General features: G+C 37.0%; 4 protein-coding genes across 4 annotated transcripts; 1 reads left to right on the top strand and 3 right to left on the bottom strand.

The window, feature by feature from the left end:
- LOC132561750 (uncharacterized) lies at positions 1-435 on the top strand. Its single transcript, XM_060226451.1, has one exon. It carries the CDS (start codon positions 1-3, stop codon positions 433-435), a length of 435 nt encoding a protein of 144 aa, XP_060082434.1.
- A 233-nt stretch (positions 436-668) lies between these two features.
- Positions 669-1,820, bottom strand: LOC132561749 (sex peptide receptor-like). Its single transcript, XM_060226450.1, has one exon. The coding sequence runs from the start codon at positions 1,818-1,820 to the stop codon at positions 669-671; it is 1,152 nt and encodes a 383-aa protein (XP_060082433.1).
- Positions 1,821-8,780: 6,960 nt separating this feature from the next.
- LOC132561739 (SR-related and CTD-associated factor 4-like) lies at positions 8,781-14,853 on the bottom strand. Its single transcript, XM_060226440.1, has 2 exons — positions 14,106-14,853; positions 8,781-9,136 (listed from the first exon to the last, which is right to left on the bottom strand). Exons 1-2 carry the CDS (start codon positions 14,851-14,853, stop codon positions 8,781-8,783), a joined length of 1,104 nt encoding a protein of 367 aa, XP_060082423.1.
- Positions 14,854-19,486: 4,633 nt separating this feature from the next.
- On the bottom strand, positions 19,487-23,473 carry LOC132561758 (monocarboxylate transporter 13-like). The gene is made up of 5 exons (XM_060226459.1): positions 23,281-23,473; positions 22,830-22,973; positions 21,180-21,962; positions 20,332-20,382; positions 19,487-19,641 (listed from the first exon to the last, which is right to left on the bottom strand). Exons 1-5 carry the CDS (start codon positions 23,471-23,473, stop codon positions 19,487-19,489), a joined length of 1,326 nt encoding a protein of 441 aa, XP_060082442.1.
- Between the last annotated feature and the right edge of the window lie 487 nt (positions 23,474-23,960).

Genomic DNA, 23,960 nt, shown 5'->3' with positions numbered 1-23,960 from the left:
ATGAAGCCCCACAAGACGCTTCGAAATATCCTAGTCCACCCTAAGGATAAGATAACCAAAGAGAATGTCGCAGAATGCATATACAAGATCGGGTGCAAAAACTGTGACGCGTCATATATTGGAGAGACTGGAAGGCGATTCGGGGTTCGCCTTGGGGAGCACCGGAAAGACACCGAAAGCCAAGAGGAAAAGAAGTTCACCCGATCAGAGAGAAAGCAGTCGGAGTCCCAGATAAACAAATCGGCAATCACTGACCATGCCATGCAGGAAAACCATGTGATTGACTGGGAAAACTCAAAGGTGCTCGAAAGGGAGAACCATCTTCTGAAGCGACAGATCAAAGAAGCCATCTGGATACGCCGCAGCGGGGCAGTTCTGAACCGAGATGAGGGGGCTCATAGACTCTCGCACATCTATGACCAAGTAATAAAATAAGCGTAGCCGAATGGTTTTACTATTCGCTAACAGTCATTTCGGCACTTTTCAGCATGTCCGAAATCGACGCTATTCCACGACAACTCGTACACATATCACACATTTGTGTACATGCTTTACTGGTCATTTGTCTGAGGAAGGTGACAGCGTACGGATCGTACTGGTCACCGAAACGTCACATATTAAAATTCCTGGTTGTGTATAAAGAATCTTTACATAATCATAAGCGTTATCTACATGTGAGTATCAATGGATTCATTCTCAGAGACGTTTCGATTGCGACCGTCTTTAACTTCAAATTTACCCTTTGTCGATAAGCATCGTGGTCTTAGTAGCTTGCACAAGGTTGAACGGAAGTGAGTGCTCATGCACGAGTACAAAGCAAAATGAAGCGGATATGACGCTAGTACTAACAAATTCGACATAATGCTTAGTGGTTCAATCTGATCATTGGGAATGATAGTTACTTCAAGCGACAATGCACATGCGTAGAGTATTAGAAATATAGCCACTGGTATTTCTACAATCAGAACACTCAAGACGATGAAACAGACCAACAGCGTTGTCACTCGACTCTCACGTGATTCTTGAACGGAAGTTCTTCGCATGGTCGTCATTCCAGATCTTAAGGTCATCCTCCGTCTTTCAGCAACTTTAATTTTATACAGTACGACTCCATTAAATATTGCCATAGTGATGCACGGCGCTAGCTGAACAAGCAATGCCCTTAGCCAATAGTAGATTTTGAGATAATCTATACCGGATTCAATCATCCAGTCGTTATACTTATAAACACATCCCTCCATTATTGTTCCTGGTTTTAATTTCGAGATTAACTTTACAGGAATTACATCCTTTTCGAGAAATCGCGAGATGTTAGAACATATCGCGAGAACATATGTTGCTGCAATGGTGATATATGTTCTTTTCGCATTGAACCAGATTTTAACATTTAATGGGAAACACACGCATAAAAATCTCTGAAATGCCAAAACAACAGTCAGCCATATAGACGCTGCATGAGTGATTGCAGGGATAAAGTTTGTGAAAAGATCCCAAACCTTACAAAGGTCATAGACTAAGAACTCCTCATAATTCCTGAGGAGATAGATGTAGATAAAACAAGGGGTTGGGATGACCACGGTCAATGTGTCTGATATCGCCATAAACCGTAGTAAGATGTGAGTGGGCGACTTCATACCGCTCCTGACAAAAACGGTGACGAAAAGGATATTGGTTACCGTGACAACGATAGAAAGTGCAGGTGTGATGTAACCGTAAACCGGAAGTGCATAGTCCATATTGAAGTAGTCCGGAATGTAAACCCCATATGGAGATATTTCCAGTGGAATAAGGTCAATGCTTGCAGTTGTTGTTCCATTCATGATTAAACGATCACCAATGTAAACATGGCTTCGTACTTTCAAGATTCCTTGTTTAAGTGATGATTGAAGAGTAGAGTTTTTAAGGATCTAAATTTGAAAACCAATCACTACATACGTTAATTGTCTTCCTGACTGAGTCAACTTCCCGCTGCAATGTCGATTTGTTGAGACAGAGAAGTTTTGGAGCTCGTCTTTCTTTTCCTATTTTACATCTACTAAAATAAATGGCATGTTTGATAGTTCATATGACGTTGCTTTTAGCCATGTCTTTACATTCACACTCTAGTCTTCTATCTCCATGTCCATACTGCATTCAGAGTTTTTGGCAATATACGTTATCATTTGCCGCAAGACATTTCTTTGTTTCACGGCACGATTTATTTTGTTGTGAGTTCGGATAGAATTACTGGTGTTCCAGTTGCTAAGTTGTTGTATATTTTCCAACATGAAAAACAGCACTTCGAATTTCAGAGCAAACAGAAAATTACACCAAGTGTATATTTCACAAATGTTTTAGTGTATACATTAAAACGAGAGATATGAGGCGACACAAACTTCGTCATGTGCACAAAAGGTGTACAGAAACATCGCTAAAACGTTACTGTTATTTTCCCATGAAGTCTTTTTTTGAAGTTATAGGAAAACGACTTCTCACTCGTAGAAATGGTCACGTATCATGAGTATCATGCACAATTGTTTTACATAATTGAGTCGGAACTAAGATTCGTCTGGCTTACATATATCACAAGTTCTTCCGGAAATATAAATTCACTGATATTGTCGAAAATACTTCCAAAAATTATTATTTCACGTGTTAAGATGCGTGTTAACTTCACAGAATTATTTACGTTTGTCTATGTTCTGTCCTGGATCAGTCTCCATACAAAAATGATACGTTATCCGTTTTTCATGCACAGAATGAAAACAACAGAACGATGGAAATTCCTACAGAACAGAGAACAACATCACACAACACACTGCTGACGAAGTAACCTGCTAATCATCTGCGAACGGACATCCCTACATGTGGCGTCTGAACGGATCCCTCGGTTCTATTTAAATATTGGTCCAGAGAAACTGATACGGGAATCCTGGACATAAGTGAGAGGAGCAAAGTAAATAATTGCCAAACAACGCTAAAACGATAATGTCAACAAAACCTTATACGCTTTCCGGAATTTCGGCCAATACTAGTGTTACAGGAGCATTAATTCAACACTCCAATTGGTATCGTTTTCATGTTTCCGTTTGAATTTTGATGCAAATTTGATCATCTCAAACATTATTGAAGATTACAGAACAGGAAACGTGTGTAATTGGTGTGTTGGTCAAACACAAATATAGCTTTTAAAGTTTTCCGATCCACTTTGGCAGCCATCGAGTGCGAGTAGTGGTTCTCAAGAACACTGTTGTATACTGTACATATACAGAGTGTGAATGCAATACACAAACGAGTTACTGCTTAATTACGATTTTATGTTTCTGTTGTTAACTAAGTTACTCAAGGATGTGTCATTTGTTTGCGCAGTCTGTTTAAGCAGGTTACTAGCGATATTTTTTTATATAATATGAATCATATTTCATGGAAGCCGTTTGCAAACATTACAGCTATTTCCAATTTTTGCTTTTTATTTCCCGATAAAGCTACTACTTCTAGCAGGAAAAACAACTTGTGACAACGTAACAAGGTGTTGGAGCTACAAAAGTAAACATCATGTCAGCTTGACAAAAATTGGTCGCGGTCAATTTGGCTCAGATAAGGACATTTAGTGAGTAATTGACAACAGTTGTGATTGGAGGTGCTAAGTTACCGAAAGTTTTAAATTCCATACAGCCGAAAACACATGAGAACTTGAGGGCCACCAATAGCGTATCCCTGGTGAGGACACCATGGTCAGACTCACTCATAATATAAAGTGAAATAGCCACCAGCTTACTCACAATGTTGAAAAATGAATTAGTCACCAGCGCACTCATAATGTAAAGTGAAATAGCCACCAGCTTAATCACAATGTTAAATGAATTAGTCACCAGCTCACTCATAATGTTAAGTGAAATAGCCACCAGCAGACTCATAATCTTAAGTGAATTAGACTGCATGTACGACAATGAAATTTTGCATTAAGGTGATCATAACTGTTCAATGGACATACAAACAACATACGAACAACATACTACATACGTGTACTTTAACAATGCTATACCAAATAGTCTTCGAAAACCATTAATTGTTTGAAGCAGGTAAAAAAAAGCATACATTATTATTTATAAATAGATAAATATTGCGCATTACCATAAAACCGCGTTAAAAAAAATTGAAGTCATATCACATTCCTACAAATTCCATGGCAAATTCACAAAGACCAGCATTGAAAAATCCGAAATAGCATGGCAACACGACAATATTTCTGTACGTCATGATCACTGCAGTGACAAGTTACTCAACTCTCTAAGACAAACTCTTTTACTGTCGTAACGTGCGGTACGTTCTAACACCACAAAAGGCATGACGGCTCAGTCAGTACTGCAGTGGATATTTCAAACTCGGACAAAGATCCGTGATATGGCTGTATCCCCAAGCAAGAAAGCCGAGACAAAAATCGTCCTTTGTTGCCGTGGTGATGAGACATTACCCAATTTGCTCTAAATAATACGGATCTTTTGCATAACGTTCCGTCAATCAAACAGAGGTCTCCTGAAGGATACCCCACCTTACACTGTCCCCGGATGGTAGTGTTTATTACAGAGGTGTCATCTTGCTATAGATTACTCTATTCTCTGGTCAGTTTTTCTGTAAACGTTGAAGGGTTGACTAAACATGTATTGCAGACGTTCATATTCTTCAAAAATTTGCAATCACAGGGATTTGAATCGACTGTGTATTCCTTCATAAAAACATCCGTCATTAATTGGGCAAATTAAGAATTCCATTAGACTTGCTAAAGTCCTAATTTTGACAATTGGAGGTCAGTACACGAGTAATGTAATGATATTCATTGACACTTATCATGCAAGTCACTACATTAAAGTATGTATTATCTTAATTCCAATTCATCTATCATCAACCCTCGTGCTGACTGTAATCATTCACGCGTACAAGTACCTCACCACTACAAAACAACAATGAGTTGACTATAAATTTCAGAATTACGCAAAGCCGTCTATTGTCTAAACAACATATAATTACACGCTACAGTGTATTAGCCTATGTAAGACGTATATATTACCAAGTCTCCGCTGTCTTATCAATGTCTAAATGGATAATTTCCCTTAAGATCGGCTATGTTTTGTCTCGGATGGAGCTAAGAATAGACTTCATAAAACGCCTTGTCATGTCGGGCCCTAAGTCTATATGACACAAGTACATAGTCAAGCAAGGATGAACTCAGATTTACTGTCCATTGTATGTCAATAAGGGAGACACAAGTGCTGACCGCATATCAAGCTTAACAAGGTTTGCAAGCAAACAATTGAAACATTTTTTATATCGTAAAATGAATGACATTTTCATAATGTGTCATTGTTTCTCCTCATTTTCTTCTTAAGAACTCATTTTGAATTCACACAATTTTTTTGAGACGATGTACGAAAAGCGCTAACACGAACGAAGCTGATAGTGTTTCGTATTGATTGATCGAAGGCGATTTTCTATTTGATTAATGTTTCTCTATAAATTGGTGTTAGGTTTGATCCTTATCAGCAGGTAATCGTTCGCCTCTGTTTATGAGTTTAAGGTTCGCGGGGCATGAGGTCATCAGGATGTCCTCCTATATCTTGATCAATCAATATTTATCATGGATATAATCACTTCCAATTTATTATCGATATGATTGTCAGACCAAATTAATTATCGTAAAACTCAGCCAGCAAAAGATTTTAAATCAATTAATAACAAACTTGCATGGCAGAGGAGAGGTGCTGAAAAGTACGTTTTCATTATCTCAGAGGATTAGTTTGGAGACAGTTGAAAAGATTTTAAACTGAGAAAACCTCTTTTTATTATTTGAAAACAAATCGATAATCGTAATACCCCTTTTACAAAAGCTTTATCGTCATGATCAATTAATAGAGAACTTTAAAAAAAACTTATTATGAAAAATAAGTTTGTGTATGACCAGTTACACGTATTGTGATATATTCTATATATTGATTTTGATACAAATAGACATTGGTTACAATTTACTTCTTTTTTATTTGAAACATGGCTAGAAAGATTCTGGGACGTCAAAAATTACTCTTTAATAGTAGGACATGGGATGTGTGCTTGGTCATTTTGCCAGTTCGGGGACGTCCGAAAATAAATTACTCTTGATTTCACCTTTCGAATCAAGGGACGCGTGCATGATAATTTTAGTTCCGAGCATAATCAAATTACTCTTTAATTGTCTTTGTGGGTCAGGGAACATCAAAAGTCTAGAGACGTCAAATACTATCTGTAGATGGTCATTTTAAGTTCAAAGACTTCAGAAAATTACTCGTCACTTATCCCTATATATAGGTCCAGAATCCTCATCAAAATTTCGCTCATGATATATGTAGGACCGTGGGTGTTGGCAAATACACAGCAATGGTCACTGTGAATTGAGAAAAAGTGCATGCAGAAATCACTCAGGGACGTGATAGTTACCAATTGTCGCTATATAGTTTCGGAAACGTGAAACGTAAGGTTGGTTCAGAGACACAAATAATGAAAAATTTATCTTGTTGGGTTCAACGACGTGCAAACTTAGATGCGAATGGTTTCAATGTGTTCGGAATCTTGAAACGTGCAACATTATCTCTGCCCCAATGTAGGTTCATAGACGTGCGAAATCAATCGCAAATAGTCTGTAATTTAAGAGATGTGCAAAAATTCTCAACAAGGAGGTCTGTCGGTTCAGCGATGTTAGATATTGCTCGCAAATAGTCATTGTACGTTCGTGCGTAAATACTCACCAATGGGGTCTGTAGGTTCAGAGACGTATTGGCCATTAACCTCTGTTGGTTCAGAGACATTAGAAAGTACAAGCCATTTATCTTTGTTAGTTCAGAGACGCGATACATGACACACCAATGGAGTCTCTAGGTTCAGAGACAATAGAAAGTACTAGCCATTAACCTCTGTTGGTTCAGAGACATTAGAAAGTACTAGCCATTTATCTCTGTTAGTTCAGAGACGCGATACATGACACACCAATGGAGTCTCTAGGTTCAGAGACAATAGAAAGTACTAACCTTTAATCTCAGTTGGTTCAGACTTGACAAATTACTCTTCAACAGTCTCTTTAGGTCCGGACACGTTAGAAATTACTCGACAATGATCTCTGTTAGTTCAGACGTAACAAATTACTCGTCAATGATCTCTGCTGGTTCACACGTGACAAATTACTCGTCAATGATCTCTGTTGGTTCACACGTGACAAATTACTCGTCAATGATCTCTGTTGGTTCACACGTGACAAATTACTCGACAATGATCCCTGTTGGTTCACACGTGACAAATTACTCGTCAATGATCTCTGTTGGTTCACACGTGACAAATTACTCGTCAATGATCCCTGTTGGTTCACACGTGACAAATTACTCGTCAATGATCTCTGTTGGTTCAGACGTGACAAATTACTCTTTAGGTTCAATAGTTAGAAATCACTCTCCAACAATTCTGTAGGTTTGGAGATGTGATCGAAATCGGAGAGATTCGGGATATTGGTATCGAGAGGCACTTGGGCGTACACAGAATCCCGCCAAATATTACATCATTACCAGTTGTATCGGTACGAACTGTCACCTATCATCAGGCACTATGCTGGACTGTGGGTTATGTCGCTTTGGTAGGTTCTCTATTGATATCTCCTTTTGAGCTTGTCGAGGTTTCAGTTTTTTCTCTTTGTCGAGGTTTTGTCAATTTGCTTTGTACTTAGATTGTTTTTCGAAGACGCGAAGAAATATCACATGACAACAACAACGAGTATTGACCTCTTCTGTGTAATTTTCTTTATAACAGATACAGCTCTTTCCAGCTGATTATGCTTCAATGTGACACTGGACATTTTAAACAATATGTTGATGCATATAACAAAACGCAAACAAATAATTTACTTATTAATGAATAGAGATTTAATTTTAATTATTAACAGATAATTCAACGGATACAAATCACCAGTAAGATGTGTGTAAATATTAAAAAGTAAGTTATTTCCTTTGGTGGAAGGCAGGTGTCTTGTAACTGTAAGAGTCACTTAAGATGTTGACATTTAAAAGGCCCAGGATATTTCAAACCATCATAGTTTACAAGCCGAATGTCTAATTGATATCAAGGTACAGTAGATATGTCGATATTCTATAAATAGACATGACCATTTAAGGACGTGCCAGATTTGGGTGGAGGAAAGCCGGAGATCCCGCACCTTCGGCCAGTAATCTGGTATCTGCTCCATATAGGCCTCACGCCCACGACCCAGAGGTGGAGGGCAAGTGACAAAGAAGGTCAGACATCTTAAGCCATAAGCAATCGCGGCCCCTAAAAATAGTATAACCGTTTGATGATACAAAGGTACATATTTATCTTTCAACAAGAAGTCGTACGCGTGTGAATCGTATACAGAAGTACACTTTGCACTACGACATTTCTATGAGATCACACTTGTGTTATCCACAAGCATAAAATGATAGCCATACTTCTACATGAAAAAAAGGGGGAGGGGGGTATCAAGTTTTTTACGAAACAGTCCGCGGTCATAAGCATGCTTTTATGAAGCAATGAAAACACCAGCAAAAAGAATCAAGCTTTGTAAGAACAGTTATGGGTCATTTTTTCAATGTACATCATGCATTTATCAAACCAATATTTATGATTTTATCGTGTGATATTTAACAAAACAAAAACATATTGTTTGAATTGGTATTGTTTGCAACACATGTAAAATGCAAGCACGCGCGCACCATTACAGGCATCAATCATATCACACAAACGCTTACGTTTCATTCATGGCGAGCATGTGCACTAGTGTTTCTATATAATATATTTGGTAAATGAGCCGGAAGTGAAGACGTGTTTGATTTTTCCTCACAATCCACCAACCACTTCACTATTCTCTGTGTACAATCCATTTTCTTCCGAAAGTAGGAATTGAGAACTTTCTGAGTCAAGTTTAAATGTTCGGTGCTTTTCTCAAAATCGTGGATGTCCTCAATGTCCGCCACAGTGACGTCATTTATATGCTTTAAATTTCGGAAGAGCGGATTAGTGACTTGATTCCGAGGTGTAAATGGTATCTTTGAAGGGTTGTATGGGTAGTTGCTGTCATCTTCGTCCTCAGTGTCGAGGTCCTTGTTACCTGCAATATAGAAACAGAGAAACTCTCATTTCTTGAACGACTGACATGTTTGTTTGTGTTTTATATCGGTAAAAAAGGGGGGGAAATCCAAACGTAGATTGAAACACCCCAAAGATGACGTGCTTTGTTAGAAAGAAAGGCGAACATGACCGTGTTTAGAGAACTGTTTTTGGTTTTGCTTGATTGATTTTGTTTGTTTGTTTGTTTGTTTGGTAATTGTTGTTGTGGTATTTGTTTTTTGTTAGCTTGGTTTTTTAAATCATCATTTTGTTATTCTAGCTATACGTCATACTATTTACTGTGAATGAGGTAAATCCGTTGGAGACGTACGAGAATGTATAATTTAGTTGACTATGCAAGCTGATACACGTATCGACGATATGTAAACTAAACAACTATTTAAAACGTGTGTTTAATTAAGATACTAGAAAACTCAGCTTATTAAACAAAACCTGATACATCATATTATTTATCAGTATTTCGTTTTCCTACAACCTCGGCTTTAACAACAATAAAGGAGACAAATAGAATGATAAACAAGCACAGCAGACGCTATCGATTATATTATATAAGAAAGAGTCGTGAACATGTTTCTAGAGAGCAATGTGAAAGACAATATAAAGCAGAACCGATTCTGCTGTAGTGTTAACAATGAAGATGTATGAAATGCATTGAAGACACTTAATTAGTAATACACTAAATACAATATATAGAATGCATTAAGAATCACTCATACGTTTACTTTTCCTGGACACATTTTGTCGAGACACCGATGGTCGTGTAGAGTTCTGTCTAGAGATATTGGGTCGTGGTACAGTTTTTCTTGAAACACTTTGTCTTGAAATATTATGCCTTGAAACACTCCGCCTTAAATTTGTAGGGGAACTAGGACGTTCCATATAACTTGTGCCAAAAGCAATTTTCCTGTAGGGCATCTCTCGACATCATCTAATCCGCCATTTTTGCCCGACATGAAGAAACAAATTATCCCTGCTTCAAGCAGCGGTTTCACAATTACATGATTTTTTTCTCACAGAAAACTTCGTGCAGCATAATTCAAGTAAAGCCCATTCTGTCAACAGGTGTAAGTTATAATTTTAATTCATCAAATGGATATGGAAAGTAATTACGATTTAAGTAACAGTCCAGCCGTCTAACAATAGGCGCGACACAGGCTTTGTACAAGGGAAACATTTGTAGAAACTTAATCTTATTAAATCGTATACATATATCTGGTTTCAATAAGATTAAAATCAACATGAATTATTAAAAAAAACATTTACTCTTCAAAAACGGGGAATAATTATTGTTTTGATATATACATAAACTGTAAAGCCATGAACATAAATTGGGATGCGTCGAGATATAGAAATCTTTATTTTTACGGGTAACACTTCGTTTTTTTATTGTACATTGTAATTAACGTGGGGAATCGCCTGATTGGGTAAGGCATACATTTACAAAGTTATTGATCAATGATAATTGTAGATACAGTGGTAAAATCAAATTTATTGAAATGATATTTCCATTCCCTTGTCAAACGCCTGAGTGCCAGACCTCGATCTCCAGTAGCTGACCTCTACTTCGCCTGGTTAAACTGTGTTTTAAAAATCTATGTCAGATTTTGGTACTGCCTAGTTCGATCAACATGGCTATCGATTTTACTCTTTATTTATCTAATTGTAAATATAAAAAATAAGCTACATTAAATGTATCTAGTTGATATATTGAATGATATTGGCCACATCGTTACGCAGCATTTATAATTGTTATGGTCAATATATCTATATACATATATATTTCTAATAAGAGCTTAGTTGAATCTGACCATACTTTGACAGTCACGTTTTTGGGACTAATCTGTCTTAAGATTTAATTTTTAAACCAACACCGAAGAGTAACCATATATAATGCAAACTTTAATCGGCTTAGACATTATAATCACACACATTAGCTTTCCATGTGTTTTTATTGTGGTTCATGTTGAAATAGTTTCGGGATATTATGCACAATAACGCACACCAACAATTAATTTGAGAAGGGAAACATCTCTTACAATTCATTGAAGTTTTTAGGACATTCTAACAAATCTGTTTCTCGCGTAATATGCCCTTGTCTTAATACCATGATATGACGCTATAGCGACACCATGTATTAATGACGCTATGTCGAGAAATATACTTCTGATAACTACATGCCACGCCCGAGTAGAAGTCCGTCTGTTTAATACAGACTTTGATTTTGTTTTTTCTTTTCTTTTTTATGGAGTTATTAGTTGAGCTTTTATGTCACAGATCTACTTCCATCATTTCAGTTTTCATTGAGTCGATTACAAAGTGCTCACAGCTGTTTGGAGGATAGATATTGGCAATAAGTTTTAGTTATCGTCAGTGATAAATGGAGGGGAGATGATCTGAGGCATTCTCAACATATTGAGGATAGAAGTGACCTGTAATAGTCACAGTATCTAAAGAGGAGAGGTGACCTAAGGTAGACACAGTATCTAAAGAGGAGAGGTGACCTAAGGTAGACACAGTATCTAAAGAGGAGAGGTGACCAGAGGTAGACACACTATCTAAAGAGGAGAGATGACCAGAGGTAGACACACTATCTAAAGAGGAGAGGTGACCTAAGGTAGACACAGTATCTAAAGAGGAGAGGTGACCTGAGGTAGTCACAGTATATAAAGAGAGGTAGTCAGAGATACAAGAGGTAGACACACTGATCACAGTATATAAAGAGGAGAGGAGACCTGAGGTATTCACAGTATATAGAGAGGAAACGTGACCTGAGCTAGTCACAGTATTTAGAGAGGAAACGTGACCTGAGGTTGTCACAGTATATAAAGACCTGAGGCAGGCATAGTACACAAAGGAGAGAGGTGACTTCAGGTAGGCATAGTACACAAAGGAGAGAGATGACTTGTGACTTGAGGTAGGCATAGTACACAAAGGGGAGAGGTGACTTGAGGTAGGCAGAATACACAAAGGGGAGAGTTGACTTGAGGTAGGCATAGTACACAAAGGAGAGAGGTGACTTGAGGTAGACAAAGTTAACAGAAGGGAGATGTGATTTGAGGAAGGCATAGTACAGGAAGGGGATAGGTGACTTGAGGTAGGCATAGTACACAAGGGGGAGAGGTGACTTGAGGTAGGCATAGTACACAAAGGGGAGATATGACTTGAGGTAGGCATAGTACACAAAGGGGAGAGGTGACTTGAGGTAGGCATAGTACACAAAGGAGAGAGGTGACTAGAGGTAGGAATAGTATACAGAGTGGAGAGGTAATCTGAAGTAGACAAATTTAACAGAAGAAGAGGTGATTTCAGGAAGGCATAGTACAGGAAGGGGATAGATGACTCTAGATAGGCATATTACACAAAGGGGAGAGGTGACTTGAGGTAGATATATTACATAAAGGAGAGAGGTGATTTGAGGTAGGCATAGTACAGGAAATTAAGAGGTGACTTGTGGTAGGCATAGTACCCAGAGGGGAGATGTAACCTGAAGTAGACATAGTTAACAGAAGGGAGAGGTGACTTGAGGTAGGCATAATACAGGAAAGAGATAGGTGACTTGAGGTAGGCATAGTGCACAAAGGAGAGTGGTGACTTGAGGTAGGCATAGTACACAAAGAGGTGAGGTGACTTGAGGTAGGCATAGTACAGGAAGTGAAGAGGTGACTTGAGGTAGGCATAGTACACAAAGGAGAGAAGTGACTTGAGGTAGGCATAGTGCACAAAGTGGAGAGATGATTTGAGGTAGGCATAATACAGGAAGTGAAGAGGTGACTTGAGGTAGGCATAGTACACAAAGGAGAGAGGTGACTTGAGATAGGCATAATACACAAAGGGGAGAGGTGACTTGAGGTAGGCATAGTACACAAAGGGGAGAGGTGACTGGAGGAAGACACAGTATATAAAGAGGAGATGTGACCTGAGGTAGTCACAGTATATAAAGAGGAGAGGTGACCTGAGGTAGATACAGTATATATAGAGGAAACGTGACCTGAGGTAGACATAGTATACAGAGGGAAGAGGTGACTTGAGGTAGGCATAGTACACAAAAAGGAGAGGTGACGTGAGGTAGGCATAGTACAAAGAGGAGTGAGGTAACCTGAAGTGGACATAGGTAACAGAAGGGAGAGGTGATTTGAGGAAGGCATAGTACAGGAAGGGGATAGGTGACTTGAGGTAGGCATAGTACACAAAGGAGAGTGAGGACTCTAGATAGGCATAGTACACAAAGGGGAGAGGTGACTTGAGGTAGGCATAGTACACAAAATATAGAGGTGACTTGAGGTAGGCATAGTATACAGAGGAGTGAGGTAACCTGAAGTAGACATAGGTAACAGAAGGGAGAGGTGACTTGAGGTAGGCATAGTACACAAAGGGGAGAGGTGACTTGAGGTAGGCGTAGTACACAAAGGAGAGAGGTGACTAGAGGTAGGCATAGTATACAGAGGGGAGAGGTAATCTGAAGTAGACAAATTTAACAGAATTGAGAGGTAATTTCAGGAAGGCATAGTACAGGAAGGGGATAGGTGACCTGAGGTAGGCATAGTACACAAAGGAGAGCGAGGACTCTAGATAGGCATAGTACACAAAGGGGAGAGGTGACTTGAAGTAGGCATAGTACACAAAGGGGAGAAGTGACTTGAGGTAGGTATAGTACACAAAGGGGAGAGGTGACTTGAGGTAGGCGTAGTACACAAAGGAGAGGGGTGACTTTAGGTAAGCATTGTACACAAAGGAGAGAGGTGACTTGAGGCAGGCATAGTACACAGAGGAAAGAGGTGAATTGAGGTAGGCATAGTACACAAAGGGGAGAGGTGACCTGAGGTAGACAGGAATACCTGTGCTGTTGCGCAAAGGGATGAAAATCCTGACAGACATATGGGATTACTCAAAGGACACATCGAATAGACATCTTTAGAGTAACGAAGGGATAATATTTCAATTTAACCTACCTCCGTTGTCCCAGCAGAGTCTTGTTAGTGGCTGATCAAAGGGAACTGGGGTTGGACACCTACTACCGCTTTTTCCAGATCGGACTGGATTTGAAGGAGTCGAAGCTAACATTCTCTTATACATCCCATTTGAGGAATATACATCTTGTGTATCACGTGGTACTATTGGACGTCCATTTCCGGTTTTGCCTTCCATTGCCAGTTGATAACGCTCCCGTCGTGTTCTGACGATAGGAGTTTCCGGTCTGTTTTCATCAACCTCTCGGAGTGTAGGAATTGAGTCATTGGTATGAAATACGTGCCGATGTGTTATTTTGTCATTTTCCTTCGTTCGATTTCCAGATCCGTTTCTTTTTCTCAGGACCGGAAATCCATCTCGTTCCGTTGAACCTTGTAGAGGTTTCCCGTGTCGTGGTAGCCCATGAAGAGGTTTCCCGTTTGGTGGTATACTATTTGGAGTAAACCCGTTGGGGTGTATACATGTACTTTGTGGAGTTATCCCATTCGGGGTTATCCCTTGTGTAGTTATCCTGTTTGAGGGTAGACCATGTGGAGTTATCCCGTTTGAGGGTAGACCATGTGGAGTTATCCCGTTTGAGGGTAGACCATGTGCAGTTATCCCGTTTGACGGTAACCCATGTGCAGTTATCCCGTTTGAAGGTATACCTTGTGGAGGTATTCTCTCTGGGTGTATTCCGTGTTGACTGTTTCGTTTAGAGACTGGTGCTTTCTCCATAGGTGATATCATAATTACTGGTTTTCTTGAGACATTTTCCAGAGTTCACTAAGTGTTCAAAGTTTAATTATCCATTTTAGTTCCATCGTGACGTCATAGATATGGCCGCGTCAAACAGATTTTACATCCGTTAAAATCACTCCAACATGAAAATGTCAGCCATCTTTGTTTATATATTTGACCGCACAGTTTGGTTTACAATATGGCGAACTTTGTCACTATTGAGGTATAAACCTCACTATTCTTGTTACATATATCATATTTTCGTTCAATCCAAGTCGAACGTTCTATACTTCAAACATAACGCCATTCTGTTGAAGCGTATTAATGCCAAAAACGCTTGTCACATATCAATAGATTAATAAAACTGGCCACAATCATTATACATGTCGGCCATAGATTATGTACACAGTCATATCATAAGTTGTATGATTATCAAAACGAACCCTGATACACAAATGAGTTGGGAATGAAATATTTTAATTTAGTGTATGTCGTTAATCGGGTTAGCCATGTGACTAATTCCTCTTATGAATTAGTACGACTTGCTAATGATAGCCGTAAACTGGCGGATTTCAGGAGGAATTAAAGTTTTCAAGATTAAAGAAAGAACTAGTTCTGTTTTATTTATAAATGTATTTTTTGTTTGAAAAAATTCCAACCTCGGTCTCTTCCAAAAACATTTAATATGTTCTTGTTTGAGACAAAAATAGGAATCATTCTAATATAATATCATAATCTTATGTTCATGTGTGTTGGTTAAATATACGTGGATTTACATCTTTATAGAGAAAAGAAGCCAGACATGTTCGAAACTAAGAAAAAACTTTTTTTTATAAATTATAAAACATTTAATGATTAATCTGAAGGGAGTATATTTTCTACTACAATGTACTGTACTACATGCATGCGACATTTTGTATGTAATAATATAATCTATCTTTAAGATAAAACGGTGAGAGTTCTATCGGTTGATATTAACCACTCTTGTTGACCCAAATGTAAGTGCACGAAGAGCCTTTTTTAGAGAGGAAACTGGAGTACCCGGGGAAAACCCACGTGGTCGGGTAGGTGACCCTTTACCCCTTACCTGACTATGAAGATAAGATATCAAAATTAAAGATTCAAAGTTGTTAATGGATAGCTGATATGAAAAAAAGTTCCATAATCTAACAGAATCAATGTATGTGATCGTTAAATCATTTTAAAATTGGAAATTGAGGACAGAAGAACGTTCATGCCAGATGCTACGGTCACCAATAGACGAAGCTCGCTTTTTTATGAACTTAGTGCTTCCAACGTAAATTATTTTTTAGATTTTTTCACTCTGACAGTGAACAGCTTGTTCACTTGAAAGACGAAGGCAGACAAGCGATAATTTTTCCCCTATCTCACAACTCAGCTTTCTCTGTATATTCAAATACAAACCATTGAACACTTTACAAGAAAGTTTTTTCACCAAGCATTTATTAACATTTCCATTACGCTGCTGATTTATTTATATTACGTTTAGCTGAGATGCTATATGTAGATATCACTTTAAATTCCGTTCTGTCATCTTTCTAAAGGGGAAAATTGTATTCAATTCAAATAAGTCGTAATGCATATGTATGTATTTGATACACAATATAGATTATATGGTGATAACCATGCTTCGAATATTTGTTTGTATTTCATTATTAGTACGTATTTCACGCTTGAAAAAGGGCGAACTCATGAACGTGATTATCTCTGGTTGATATGATATTCGTCGACTTCGGTGATAAGATCTTCTCACCAACAATTGACATACCTATGGGTATGGACCCCTCTGTGGGAAGTCTTGTTTTTGTTTTCATACGAGGCTTGATATATTGAAGAACTCATCAAAACAGGTCATTATGACCTCGTTTTAATTTCAGATATATTGACGACGTCTTGTCTTTAAATATAAATGCCAAAATATTCATTTACCACGTCCATCGCATAAACCCGTCTGATTTGGAGGTCAAAGACACTACAAGCTCTTCCATTTCGGCTACTTGTCTTGATTTTTTCCTACACCAAAATAAACATGGACAGTTTTTATCAAGTTGTATGATTATCAAGATGATTTCAATTTCCCTATTGTGAATTTTCCATTTCTGGATATCAATATCCCTACATCCCAAACTTATGGTGTTTACATGTCACAGTTGATTCGATATTCAAGGGCCTCTACCCACGATCTTGATTTCCGTCAACTGACGGACAAATTCGTAATACAGTGTTTTAAAATAACTGGTTGATGAAAATTGCAGGGAAGTATATGGTCGCCATAGTGATCTGATTGAGAAATATTCTATTTCTTTATGCGATATGAAGCTGGATGTGTTTAATGTTCGTTAGTTTGCCTTTTGGTTCCGTTGTATACCTTGTTCTCATTAGAGAACGTGACGTTATTTACTTCGGTTGACCAAGAAGCAAAAGGCTCTTACTCTTCTGAAACACCTGGTATAATGTTCTCTGTTCTTTCTTTTGTTCGTGTATTGACCTAGTGTTATTGAATTTGAGTTTGGATTGGTGATTATGTTGACATGTTGGTACTTTCTTGGTGTTGTTTTCCCTCCACAAGTTTCTCGTACGATTTACGTGTGAAGGGAAATAACTCCTAAGTGTGTATATCGCGTTATTTAAAACAAGAACATTTATACATACGTACAGTCGTATACTGGCAATGTAGGGCGAAATAAATTCTTATAAAATATTTGTTGTTTCCGATGAAAGATGCGAATGACTTAGTTTATATTCCAATGTTTAATGGTTGGGAATCTATTTCGTCCACTTATTTTGACGTTCCATTGGCATTTTTCTGGTGATTTGTGTGCAGCTGTATAAGGGCGCATGGTTGTAGACACCTGCGCGATTTACAATAGTACCACATAGATAACATAAAGTCAGTTTTTATGTTAAAATATCATCCATGGAAATAATGTTTGTCATATTGTTGTATTGGTGTTATAGATTTATATGATTTTCTGTGATTTTCAATGCCTATGACTTTGATGACGAGGAGTGAGATTGTGATACCACTAGCGAAACCTCATATTTAGGTAACATTTTTTTCAGTTGAAATAACATCTCCGGAAAGTGAATGGCTGTGATCACAATACGGACCCGGAAATCAACCAGTTTAATACAGATGAAAAAAAAACTGACTGTTACTACTCCGGACTAGTAAAGTCAAAGGAATCTTCTTTAGATTTAAATTTCAATTAATTGCTTTTCTATGTAAATATTACATTTTGAAATTTTCATCTTATACACAACTTTTTTTCTGAACTAGTCTCCGATTTTCCTCCTTGTTTTTAATATCAAAAGTAATAAAGCGCAATGAGAAAATAGGCTATATAAAAACAAACATACAGGTCTGGTTTTATTTCTATTTTCACTTTAAAATGTGACGTTATGCGTTATTACCTTTTCTTCAATCTATATGCCAATAAAATGTAATATACAACATTCTGAACTAATCGTACATTTTATTTTATTAAATACAATTAAAAAACCGCGCTTGACATCTAAATAACCTTTTTAACGCAGTGAAAACATTTCCTTATATGGTATTTCAATTAATTACAGTATAATTATATATCGTTAGTTGTTGTGGATGATAAAAATGTTTGTTTAGTTAGCTGGTAAGTCATGTCACACATATTTTTCTTTGATAAACAATTATTTGTAAACAGTATTATAACCTAGTGTCCCTATTACAGTGATTTGTTTAATGTCATATGCGTTGTATAATTTGATTTTAGGTATTTTGGCCAGAATAACTTACACAATACAAACACAGTAGCTTTGTCGATTTATGAAATATACATTCACTACCGAGATACCTCTAGCTTTGTCGATTTATGAAATATACATTCACTACCGGGATACCTCTACCTTTGTCGATTTATGAAATATACATTCACTACCGAGATACCTCTAGCTTTGTCGATTTATGAAATATACATTCACTACCGGGATACCTCTACCTTTGTCGTTATATGGAGTATAAATTCACTACCGAGATACCTCTAGCTTTGTCGATATATGAAATATAAATTCACTACCGAGATACCTCTGGCTTTGTCGATATATTAAGTATAAGTTCACTACCGAGACACCTCTGGCTTTGTCGATTTATGAAATATAAATTCACTACCGAGATACCTCTAGGTTTGTCGATATATGAAGTATAAGTTCACTACCGAGATACCTCTGGCTTTGTCGTTATATAAAGTATAAATTCACTACCGAGATACCTCTGACTTTGTCAATATATGAAGTATAAATTCACTTTCAAGATACCTCTGGCTTTGTCCATATATGATGTTTAAAATTTCACTTCCGTGATACCTCTAGCTTTGTCGATGTATGATGTATAAATTCACTACCGCGATACCTCTAGCTTGGCGATATATGAAGTATAAATTCACTGCCGAGATACCTCTAGCTTTGTCGTTATATGAAGTATAAATTCATTACCGAGATACCTCTAGCTTTGTCGTTATATGAAGTATAAATTCACTACTGAGATACCTCTAGCTTTGTCGATAAATGAAGTATAACTTCACTTCCGAAATACCTCTAGCATTTTGTCAGATTCCTCATTTGAGAACGACTCATCATTTGTGGATCATTGTTCACATTCCTCCTTCAGTTTCTCCAATACATCCTCGGTCAGTGATATTGTAAACTCGCCATCACATTTAGTCTCGTCTCTTTTCTTTTTCTTATTATTACAAAGTTCTGCTATCAGTGTCAAAATGGCTCCTGCTATTATGCACAAACCTAGAATTGAACAAACGAGACGTGATTCATGATTACTATAATTATCCAAATGTAAATAAAAATACCAACCAATCTTAACTGTGCATTGTGTATGGAATACCTGACGAAAGATATGACAGGTACTAATCACAATCTACTTATACTAAAGTTTTCTCTGACGGGAAAATGTAAGCACTCAACCATGACAAAGACGAACCTCGTACTTTAATCTATAAAGTAGGTCGAACATAAAAGAACATTAAAATAAATAGCAAATCTAGTAGTGCAAACGATGAAAAAGAACATACCATAGAGGGCAGTAAAGAAGAACCCGGTCATGCAAGGAACTGATGTCAGTTATCGTTATAGGTCAAAAGCAGTTAAAATGAATAAGGTATATTCATGTTTTTTCCGAATGCCTTCCCTAAGATGGCACGCGAGAAACTGACTTCACAGGCTAACCAGGACCTCGCATTTGATCACCTCAAGGTGAAGGTTGTGATGTATAGCAAGTTAGGTCTTTTTCCAGTTATACTCTCTCAAAAGTATGGGAATAGAAATGAAATGAGAGACTTCATATAAACACTCAAAAGCTCAATCAATGTGATATCTTTCTAATAAAGTAAATAGTTATGTGGAAATTTTGGACAGGATTATGCATAAACAGATCTTTACATAGAGTTGTTATATATACAAAACTGAGGAACTTACCTGCTATGACAATGCCAATGTCATAGTTTCCTGTCGAGTCCATAATATAGCCTGCAAAAAGAAAATATAATGATTTTTGTTTCGTCACCGTCTAAGTTAAACTGATAAAATTAAATACAAAAAGAAGAGAACTACATGTTACTGTTTTCCTCTTCAAAAGCGAAAGTATGGCAAGACTGAAATGAGATTTCGGTCCATAAATGGGACATTTGCGTGTGTGAAACAAACCTGTTATACCCATATTTTGTTTAAACATGAATTAAATTCTTTGAAAGATATTTAAAGATGAGATTAATTAATTAAAAATAAATTGGTTTATTATTTGCGGGTAGATAAATACAAATTCTAACAATGTAAGCAGTGCTTGTTCAAGAGAATAGAAATAATTCAATAAAATAGTTGTTCTGGGTTTCAATTTACAATGCACCTAGAGATGTTTTATTTGCACCAATTAACTTTATTTCTGTTAAATATGATATATTTTGAAGGATGGTTATATGTTAACTATTTTAAGTGGTTACACTGTTTTGCGTATAGAATGTAGTTTAAAAATCCTGGATGATATCTATCACAACAAAACGTACAGAAGAGTATTTTACGAAAAGATTTCGAAATGATGAAGCTTTCGAGGAACAAAAAGTAAAGAAGGCATAAATAATTCAAATGTCCATCATTATAATTACGTAATACCTCTATACCACAATCCTCCTTTCACATGCTTTTAGTTTACTGCAATTAATTTTCTATCTGAATTTTAGTCTCGGTCAATATTTGCCCACGCTGAAATCTTCAACGAGTAAAATTCTAGTTCAACCAAAAATTCTACATACGGAATGCGTTATACTTACCTACAGCAGGAGGACCAGTCATTATACCAACTCCTATAACGGCGAGTTCGATTCCCACCGCGCTACCGAGGTCACTTAATGACAAAAACCTTAACGTTATACCATTCATTATGGAGTACAAGCATCCAGCGTATAGTCCAAAGGCAACGGCAAAAACGATCTGTCCTGCAAGTGTATGACTGTAAAGAGGCAGCAGGACTGTGAAAACTCCAGTTACTCCCAAAGTTCCAAACAAAAGTGTTGGTTCCTCAATGACTTCCGAATTACAAGCAAGTCCGGCCAATATCCTTGATACACAGGAGCACAACCCTATTATAGACAGAAGTAAAGCGGCCTCCATTTCTGTGCTTCCCTTGTGTGTGGTATAGTTAGCCAAGTGTATGTAGACTATATAGGTTCCAAAATTTGCAATATATAAGCTAATTAGTAAGACTACAAAAGATCTTGTTTTAAATAATTTTATCATATTCACACAAAACGAAGTTGTATCTTGACTGTTTGTTCCTTTGCGTGTATTTGTAGAATTTGATTTATGTTTCATTTCTAGACTAGAAGGAAATATCATTACACTGAAAACAATACTTTGCAACGATAAACCTGCTAAACATATGAAAATTCCTTCTAATGAATAAACAGTCATAATATACGCGAATACTGGAGTAAAGACGAAAGTTCCAATACCACAACCCGATAAAGCGAAGCCTAATGCAAGGTTGATATTTCGTTTAAAATTGTAACCAATGGTAATGTACATGGATGTATATTGTATACCAGCTCCAAAACCTGAAAAACAAAAAGAAATTGATTAAAAGCCACAAAAATATATAAAACAATATCGGAGACACCAATATTTAGGAAAGTAGTAACAAAACACTAGCTTGTAAGTCATTTCACTTTTCTGAAAACTGACAAAAGAGAGCAAATAATAAATAAAGGGAGGGGGAGGGGAAACCACTGAAAAAACAAACGAAAATAAGACATGATGTTGTGGAAGGTTAACGTGCTTCTCCAAAAATGCACATCTTGTGAATCTTATTTGATAAGAAGTGTACTACTGGGGCATTCTTCCTTTCCTTCGAAAATGTGATATCCTCTACTATCTTTAATACGTCAGATGTACAAATGTTATATATAGAAATATAAGCATTTAATTAAACTGTATCTTTTAAATAAGATATCGAAAAATTGGAAGAAAAACATGAAAAAAGTAAACATAAGATGACGACCCTTCAAAGTTAAACGAGTGCACGACTTTTCCGAAAGATCTAGGCATCAAGGTGGAGGTTGAAGTACTGGGTTTATCGAACCTCCAACAGAAAAATCAATTCTGAGGCGATGCTTCCTTGTAGAAGCTAAACAACATGCATGGAACAAGAGCTCCATCTCATGCTATGTATAGCATATGTGGTAAGGCATCTTACCCAAAGACCCAGCCAAGAGAGCACAAGTGTTTCACAGTCATCTTGTCCCTAGCCACATGTCTCAGTCGTCATTACAAATACTCAATAAGGAAATTAAGTACAGTTTAAACTACACAGATATAACAATTTCTGAATGCAATGACATGCTTATAATACAATGATTTTGTCTGTTTGATACGCTTTAACTTTTCCGGTGACAGACTGAAAACAGTTGATATGTTATAGATACCTGCAACAACACCAAAGGTAAATATTATCCAGCTCAATGACGTCATGAAGGCACTGAGGAAAATTCCGATAACCATTAGAATTCCACCGCTGACGGCAACCTGTCGACAACTGTATCGTCTGATTAACACCCCGTCTAAAATACCTAAAAAAAACAAAGGAAGCAACGTCTTAGTATTTCGTTCGCAAAAGAATGACAAGTTCTATACATTATCTAACAGATTTGACGTCATCAATTTCAATCAAGGAAAATTTGGTATGGTTTCAACAAGGTGTGTTCTGATTGCAACCCGGTATAACTCCTTTTATCAACTATGGAAATACTTAAAACAAATATTAAAACCTTTTTATCTTTTAATATCGTAATAAGCGTAATCAGGTTTTCCTAATTAAATTCCAATGGAAATTGATTTTTAATCAATAAATCAGATTTTTGTCGTTACCATACTTACCTGAACAAGATAAGAATCCCGTTAACAAAGATCCTGCTAATGAAGTTTTGGCCACACTATCATGAAATCTTTCGAACAGAGCTATCTGTACCATGCCAGACCCATAAACAAGAAAACCATGGATGGTTAAAATACAAAATGTTGCTGTCATGACTACCCAGGACCAACCTGTGTCAGGTTTGGTGAGAACCATGATGACTTCGTACCGTCCTGGATAAAGTTGTATATTCAGCAACACATTAATGTGTCACTTTTAACATCCTGTAACATACATAGTGTTATATACATATATACGTTATGCTTGGCTTGGTTTGACTTGGTTGGCTTAGCTTGTGGCATATAATTTTCATTAAAAAAAAATTACCTCTACATACATCAGCAAAACATGAAAATAAATTTTATGGCTTTATGGAGAGTAAATATTTTTAAAAAAAATAATAACCTTAATTTTGTTATCACTATCTTCAGTGATCAAGGTTTCAAGGATGAGAAATAGCAAATAAGAGGAGAAACAGATGGAATCTAGGACCATACAATCCTGCTTTAAATGGAACAAGATACTGTTAAAGAAATAGGTAGTGTTGTCTTAACGAGAAACAAATTATCAAAGACAATGTGAGAAAACAGAAAACTCTTGAATATATATACAGTTATTTTCATTTTTGTTCAAACATGCGTGT

Source organism: Ylistrum balloti, unplaced genomic scaffold (genome assembly GCF_031769215.1).
Source record: "Ylistrum balloti isolate Yb309-2 unplaced genomic scaffold, AGI_CSIRO_Ybal_v1 Utg371274, whole genome shotgun sequence".
Taxonomy (NCBI): Eukaryota; Metazoa; Mollusca; class Bivalvia; order Pectinida; family Pectinidae; genus Ylistrum; species Ylistrum balloti.
The sequence above is the reverse complement of the archived record's forward strand: the minus strand, read 5'-3'. Positions and strand labels throughout refer to the sequence as shown.

Excerpts from the sequence above, each read along its gene's own strand:
- LOC132561750 (XM_060226451.1), top strand. The coding sequence starts at position 1 with ATGAAGCCCCACAAGACGCTTCGAAATATCCTAGTCCACCCTAAGGAT.
- LOC132561749 (XM_060226450.1), bottom strand. The coding sequence starts at position 1,820 with ATGAATGGAACAACAACTGCAAGCATTGACCTTATTCCACTGGAAATA.
- LOC132561739 (XM_060226440.1), bottom strand. The coding sequence starts at position 14,853 with ATGATATCACCTATGGAGAAAGCACCAGTCTCTAAACGAAACAGTCAA. Across the intron at positions 9,137-14,105 it reads ACTCTGCTGGGACAACGGAG|GTAACAAGGACCTCGACACT; the intron begins GTAGGTTAAATT and ends TCTATATTGCAG.
- LOC132561758 (XM_060226459.1), bottom strand. The coding sequence starts at position 23,473 with ATGGTTCTCACCAAACCTGACACAGGTTGGTCCTGGGTAGTCATGACA. Across the intron at positions 21,963-22,829 it reads TACCTTTGGTGTTGTTGCAG|GTTTTGGAGCTGGTATACAA; the intron begins GTATCTATAACA and ends TTTGTTTTTCAG. Across the intron at positions 19,642-20,331 it reads CATTGGCATTGTCATAGCAG|GTTTGTGCATAATAGCAGGA; the intron begins GTAAGTTCCTCA and ends GTTCAATTCTAG.